The sequence below is a fragment of the Chanos chanos genome, chromosome 14, assembly GCF_902362185.1.
Source record: "Chanos chanos chromosome 14, fChaCha1.1, whole genome shotgun sequence".
NCBI lineage: Eukaryota > Metazoa > Chordata > Actinopteri > Gonorynchiformes > Chanidae > Chanos > Chanos chanos.
The window spans coordinates 1,981,997-1,989,496 of record NC_044508.1 but is presented as its reverse complement, the minus strand read 5'-3'; the positions used below and the strand labels follow the sequence as shown (position 1 = coordinate 1,989,496).

General features: G+C 43.6%; 2 protein-coding genes across 2 annotated transcripts in view; both read right to left on the bottom strand.

Annotated features, from left to right (window-relative positions):
* LOC115827388 (V-type proton ATPase 116 kDa subunit a-like) overlaps window positions 1-5,280 on the bottom strand; it is a 16,481-nt gene extending 11,201 nt beyond the window's left edge. Inside the window, 6 exon segments of the mRNA XM_030791205.1 lie at window positions 702-828; window positions 1,365-1,462; window positions 2,192-2,329; window positions 2,805-2,902; window positions 3,761-3,839; window positions 4,707-5,280. Coding sequence (XP_030647065.1) covers window positions 702-828; window positions 1,365-1,462; window positions 2,192-2,329; window positions 2,805-2,902; window positions 3,761-3,839; window positions 4,707-4,823 — 657 coding nt within the window. The 5' untranslated portion in view covers window positions 4,824-5,280.
* A 791-nt stretch (window positions 5,281-6,071) lies between these two features.
* The window catches only part of tctn2 (tectonic family member 2), a 6,305-nt gene continuing 4,876 nt past the window's right edge, over window positions 6,072-7,500 (bottom strand). The window contains exons 16-18 of the mRNA XM_030791726.1: window positions 6,915-7,058; window positions 6,597-6,685; window positions 6,072-6,290 (exon numbers count right to left, since the gene is read on the bottom strand). Of these exons, the coding sequence (XP_030647586.1) occupies window positions 6,169-6,290; window positions 6,597-6,685; window positions 6,915-7,058 (355 nt within the window). The 3' untranslated portion in view covers window positions 6,072-6,168. The remainder of the gene's footprint in view (window positions 6,291-6,596; window positions 6,686-6,914; window positions 7,059-7,500) is intronic.

Below are 7,500 nucleotides of genomic sequence, written 5' to 3'. Positions count from 1 at the left end.
ACACACCACACACTGCCTCTGTCTCTGTCTCTACTCACCATTCACACACCACACACTGCCTCTGTCTCTACTCACCATTCACACACCACACACTGCCTCTCTACTGCCTACCAAGTCTGTGTGTTAGTGCTGTGTATGTGGCAGTGTAGTACATATCACAGTGAAGTGTGTGTGTGTGTGTCACTGTGTGTGTCACTGTGTGTGTCACTGTGTGTGTGGTAGTGAAGTATGTGTGTGGCAGTGTTGATTAAGGTGTGCCTGTGCACGTGTGTGTAATTGTGAAAGTGGTGCAGTGTGTGTGTGTGTGTGTGTAATTGTGAAAGTGGTGCAGAGTGTGTGTGTGTGTGTGTGTAATTGTGAAAGTGCTGCAGTGTGTGTGTGTGTGTAATTGTGAAAGTGGTGCAGTGTGTGTGTGTGTGTGTGTGTGTAATTGTGAAAGTGGTGCAGAGTGTGTGTGTGTGTGTGTGTAATTGTGTAAGTGGTGCAGTGTGTGTAGTAGTGTGTGTGTGTGTGTAATTGTGAAAGTGGTGCAGTGTGTGTGTGTGTGTGTGTGTAATTGTGAAAGTGGTGCAGAGTGTGTGTGTGTGTGTGTAATTGTGAAAGTGGTGCAGTGTGTGTGTGTGTGCGTGTGTGTGTGTAATTGTGAAAGTGGTGCAGTGTGTGTGTGTGTGCGTGTGTGTGTGTGTGTGTGTGTGTCTCACCGTGTCTGGGTCCTGTAAACACTCGTCCAGCTCTGAGTAGCTGAGAATGGTGTATCCTTTACACACTCTCCACAGCATACGCTCAAACGCCTCAATCTTCACACGCTCTATCAGCCCTGAGATAAACCTGCCAAAGACACACACACACACACGCTGAATTATCACCAACAAAAAAAAATTACTCTGACCAGTTTAAGAGAGGCAAACACACATTCTGTTCAGTTAAAACACACACACACACCCCTTCTGGTTTTAAAACACACACACACACACACACACTCCTTTTGGTTTAAAGACATACACCCACACACACACCCCTTCTATTTTAAACACACACACCCACACCCACACCTACACACATACTCCGACCAGTTTAAAAACACACATATTCACACTCATAACCATACATTCACTCTCTCTCTCACACATACACATGCTCTCTCTCTCTCTCACACACACACACCGGTTTAAAAACACACATACGTCAATAAGGAACACAGTATATATAAAGATCATGACTGAAAATCAAAGAGAAAATACATCTTCCCCTATAAGTGTATGAATGAGGAACTTGAAAGCAGAGATAACATTTATAACATTTACAGCAGTATTGTGTATGTTTGTGCACACATGCATGTGTGTGTGTGTAAACATCCTCCTTACCCCAGTTTGGCTCCCAGTCTCTGCATACTGGTGTAGTCCATCATGGGCTCTTTCTCCAGGAAAGGAAACTCCTCATACTGAGCGTGACCGGGCTCCCTCTGAAACACATGTGTGTATTCTCTGTCAAAACCTTTGTGTGTGCGTGTGTGCCTATGTGTGTATGTGTGTGTGTGTGTGTGTGTGACAGAGAGAGAGTACCCAAAAATGTCAGTCTGAGTGTGTGTATGGACATTATTCTTAATGAAAATGTGTGTGGTGAGAATGTGTGTGTGTGTGTGTGTGTGAGGAGTGGGTGGGGTGGTGACATGTGTGGGCGATGTGTGAGCAGTGTGTGTGCGTGGGTATGTAATGTGTGAGGGTTGTGTGGAGACATGTGAGGAATATGTGAGCGGTGTGTGTGTGTTTGACTGGGCGTGAGGACACAGGTCTGTTGTCAGAGTATTCAGTGAGAGGAGAATGTGTCAGTGACCATTACAATCAAAACTCTTTCAAAAAGACCAGGTCATGACCAAGGGATTAAGTCTGAGAGTCTGTGTGTGTGTGTGTGTGTGTGTGTGTAGCAGCCAACGGCTACAGACAGACAGAGCTGATCAGGTGACTCCAGGTCACCTGACAGTCTCCCCCACCCTCCTTAAACCTCTCCCGCCCCAAGGAACCAAAGGAGCAAATGATCCACAATGGAAATAAACTATGTATGATCAAAAACACACTGATTAACACACACACACACACACAGAGAGCCCTTTCCTGGGCTCTTGAGAGTGAGGGTGTATAGAGGACAGTGTGCAGAGTTGACATTGCAGTAATGGGAAGGCCGGGAGCCTCACCTCAGCGGCACGGTGGACGAAGCTACGCGTGACGCGGAGCATGTGTGTGTACTCAGTCAGTTCCAGAAGGTTCTTCTGAAGTTTCTCCTTGTTCCTGGTCACCTCACTGAGCTCCTGCTCAAACCTCTGCAGCTGTTCCTGAAAACAACCAAAAAACACAGCGCACCAATCATAACACCTCATACTGACGCCACACACCAATCACTACACCTCATACTGACACCACCCCCCAATCACTCCACCTCATAGTGACACCACCCACCAATCACAGCACCTCATACTGACACCACCCACCAATCACAGCACCTCATACTGACGCCACCCCCCAATCACTACACCTCATACTGACGCCATACACCAATCACTACACCTCATACTGACGCCACACACCAATCACTACACCTCATATTGACACCATTGCAGTATTGTTTATTCATAAATGAAACACCTGAGATTATTTTGAGGCTATTTAAAGCTCAGCTCGACACCATTTTAGTGTTTTTATTATTATTTTAAACACAAACCCAGCAGTAGCTGAGGGCCAGGCAGGATTGTTTGTTTGTAACAGTCAGAGTGTCAGTCAGGGGTCAGTAAGTAAACATAACAAACTTACCATAATAGTGAGGACATGTTTGGGTAACGGAGCAGCGGGATTCACCTGCCCCTCAGGGAGAGGGATATCAGCTTTCTTAATCTCTCTCAGCAAATACCCTGTTACAGACACACAAAGAGAGAGAGATGAATAAAAGTCTCACCCTTCCCTTAATAATGTCCATTCACACACGCACAAACAAGCACACAAAGTTTATTAATAAGGCCCATGTATTACATAATGCTCTCACAGGACAGCAATGTGACATCCCACCCTTGTCATAAAACAACCACCGCGGCTGATAAATCTCCAGATTACCTCCCAAATCTCCAAGTCAAACTATCACACAGAGAAATACACGGAGACGCCCTTGGACCTCATGTCCAGAGACAGTGCGGGCGTTCAGCTCCTCTTCCCTGTTTGATTCAGATTAGATTTCCTAGCATGGGTTTCCAATTAACTATGAATTCACCTAAAACTGCATTAGACCCAAACATCTCTAAAACCGTCCAAAACCGAGACCAATCTAAACACAGAGGACTGAAGCCGAAAAACGATTTGTCCTGATAAAGAACGAAGAAACATCTCATTGTTTTATAATGTCTTTAATGTTTTATAATGTCTTTAATGCTTTATAATGTCTTTAACGTGGACGTTCATTATTGTCACTTCTGACCGCAGCTTGACCGTGGCTGACCCTGGGATAAACCCGCCACGCATGTGCACCAGACGAGCATCACAGGCACACATTCATCACGGTAATTTCTCAAAGCCTGACCGTCTGTCTATCCTTATATCTATCTATGTGTCTATGTATGTATGAATGAATGAATGAACTTTTTGTGTGTTTTACTATGGGAGGGTCTGTCTACCCATTGGTCTGAAAGTGTGTGTTTTTGTGTGTGTCTCTCTTTTTACATGACAGATAAGACTGAATATCAGGATTGTCATGGGCTCAGTTCTACTAATGTTCTTACCCAGAATCCTCTCCATCTCCTCACATCTCTTGATCTCGCTGACGAACTTTCGCTGGAAGGAACTGACGCTCGGGTTCAGCTGAGACAGAGAAACACAAGAAAGACAGCCGTTACACACACACACACACACACACACACGCATAGACAGACAAACAGAGACAGAGAGACTTGACAAAGAAACATGCACAAACTGTCTAAAGCCATAAGTGATATTTATCCCTGACAAACTTGTGTAATTCAAACCCTCTGGTATACAGGACACTGTCCCCGCACAGGTACCGTGGCACTGGCTCCCGCGTGACTCTATCAAACACTCTAAATGATTAACTGTCAATCTGACCAATCAGTAACACAGTCGCCAGCTCAAATTCTTTCCAGTTAAGACTGCTCTGTAACCCGCACACATTCGACAGAACTTCAAACACAGGCTGTGAAATGTCATACTGCCAAGAACACAGAGATTTCCGTGTGACGCTCTTTCAACTACATCACTGCGAAAATTTGTCAACTCTGTTCCGCCTCTTCATATCCAATCTCCTCCATACACGAAGAGATATTCGAATAATCTTGTTGACGTTATCTGATCTCAAGCACGTGGATTAGCGAACAATGAAACACATCTGATTGATCTTGACTAACAAAGCTCAGAAGTGATTACACACTACGTGCTGTGTCGAAGACTACAGCACCACAGTACAGCCACACGGAATCAGACTGACTCTATTTTAACTCTTCAAAGCGCTTTGTCAAAACTTTTACTTCTCTTCACTAGCGAAATCTTACTAATAAGATACAATAAGGCGCAGTAAAGCCTATTTAAATAGGGGTAACTGTAAGATTACGTCACATGCATACTTACTGAGAGAAGACGTTTTAATTTTCACACAGCTGAACTGGAACTGGTGACCAAAACGTTAAATAGAAACAAAATATGTCAAATACTCACATCTCTGAACTCCACTAGTCCCAGTTCTCCCAGTTCGCTGATGCAGTCATATGCGGATCCGGACTGGAGAAACAGCTGGGCCAAACACATCTCCTCGCTTCTGAACAACGAGCCCATCTTCAACGCGAACTCGGGTTTTAATCAATGTCAAAATTTGTGTTCAATATGTTACTACTCAATCTTGGTCCAGCTTAGTCTAGCTAACTGCTAACAGCAATACAGCTTTGCTGGATAGCCCCAGCGGCTAACTGGGCTGTGCTAAACTTCGGAGGCTGCTTAACTCCGCCACGTCAATCAAAGACACGTAACCTTATCCCCCTTCAGACATCGTTTCTGGAGAGTTCAGAGATTCCAAACGCTGGTGACCGTGTGTAACTACTCCCTTTTCTTGTCTTGTTGAGTCCAAACAGGTAAACAATATTTGGCCTTCTCCCGGTTAGCACAGTCGGACTAAACTTGCCCACAGACTTGTCTTGGTAGAGTATGATGTAGCACATTCATTCTGTGCTAACAAAATTAACGCCGCAAACATAAGTTGACGTCCGCTTACTGTTTCCCCGAAGACCACTCAGAAAGTTAATAATAAAACTATCCTCCTCAAGCGAGACGCACGACCGAACGGACTTTATATACAGTAGACAGAATCAGCTAACTAAGGTATGACTTTAACCAGTCTGCTAGCTAAAGTTCAGCTAGCAGGCTCTCTCTGACTACTCTAAATTACAGGTCAAAGGTTTACTTCTCAATGACAAAAAGGCGAAGATAACTGATATCTGCTCTTGGCTCTGCGATAGTTTATCTGATAAACTGCTCGTCGCGTTAATAACTTTACTCTTCATCACTAGCCAGGGAAACTTCACCGAACAGGAAGTATTGTACCGGCAGATTTAAGAACGAACTCCTAGAGGGCAGCAAAGCACTTTGTAGAAATGATTTTTAAAAAAAAAAAACTCCATTGTAAATTTTATCTGGTTGTGAAAGGCGCACAGTCAACCTACGTTCTTAAACATTTCAATGGTAAATAAAAGTTCATTTTGAAAACTGTTCTAAGACATACATTAGGATAGCTTTAAACAGATATGCAGTGTCGAGGCCATCTTTATTTTGAATGAGGTGCTAAACACGTTTTTTGATTTTTTTTTTTTTTTATCAAAAACGTACATAAAACGGTTGTATCAAAACTATTAAAACATATCACAAAATATTACAAAATTCAAAGGCTATTCACAAAAAACTTAAGTGTCACTTAATTTACATTTGAAAAAAAAATACCAACATGAAAAAAGTCAACAAGAGGCAGAAAATAATTGTTAAGCATGTCATCCAATAATCCAAATAAATATGTGATTGTTTGCTTCTGCTGACTGATTGGATGATTTATCACACCAGTCGCTACAGTCTGTTTTTGGGTGTCTTTCTACAGGCTGGTCAGATGCAGGATGTGATGTTACGATTTCCTGTCTCAGGCTCGTGAGCTCCTCCAGGCCTGGCGTATCTGTCTCCATGGTGACCCCAACACAGAGGCAGCAATGAAGAAGAAGACAAGGATCAGGCCCTTAGCCAAGGACTGCGAATATGGCTCCCCTGAACACACACACACACACACACACACACACACACACACACACACACACAGATAAATGTTTAATATATCTCAATAACCCCCAACAGACACACACACATAAACAGCCAATATATCTCAGTAACCCCAAACACACACTCACACAGGTAAACACTCAATATATGTCAGTAACCTCCAACACACACACACACACACACACACACACTTTATGCCGAGGCGCACTAAACAAAGCGGAGCTAAATCAGTGGAAGAGATGACAGTGTTGTTTTACCCAGAGAAAAGGGAAACAGGAGGACCAGTTCACCCACCTGTGTAGTATCTGGTGAGAGGGAAGGCCAGTTCAGGCCAACACACATCATTCCTCTCACAGTCATACTCAGTGAAGTTTATCTGGAATCTGGAGAGAGAGAGAGAGAGAGAGAGAGAGGGAGGGAGGGAGAGAGAGGGGGGGGGGGGGGGGGAGAGGGAGGGAGGGAGAGAGAGAGGGAGAGGGAGAGGGAGAGAAAGTTAATAATTAACATCATTAAGGATTCAAAAAGAAAGATTAGTGTATTTATTTTTATGCCAAACTCTGTGTGTTTTTGGTGATAACTTAGCCATGGCTAGAGAGGTCTAAACACTGTCACCTGGTTCTGGGTGGAGGGCTGTAAAGTGGTCTGTCAGTAAAGGTCACAGAGGAGGTCACTGGGAAAAACTGTGTCACATCCAGGTTCACGCAAGGGTCAGTTCCACCCCCACCACAGACCAAATGCCATGTGGACACACGCTGACTGAGAACACACACACATCACACAGACACAGAATAACAGCGTTCAGTGTTCAGTCTCACTGTTTTATAACGTCTAAGAAATTCACCGTAATTTCCACACTGACTCACGTCATGAGAAGACATGAGCAAACGGAAAAAATTAAAAAACACAAAAAACAACACTGTCGCAACAAAGATTATTAAAGATTTCCTCTTCCCTCTGCCCTGCTTACGGTTTGGACCAGGACTAAACTCCAGGACTAAACTCCAGGAATAAACAATAACTCCTCCATATTTTCAGATATGTGGTTAATGTGTGATACACATCTCGGTATTTCTGCTTTGGTTCTGGATAAGATAAATGAAAGGTCACTTTCATCATTAAGACACATAGCAGATTTTGACTGCTCATACGATAACAATCATGCACTACAAATACGTGAAACTAATATAAAAAAACCCAC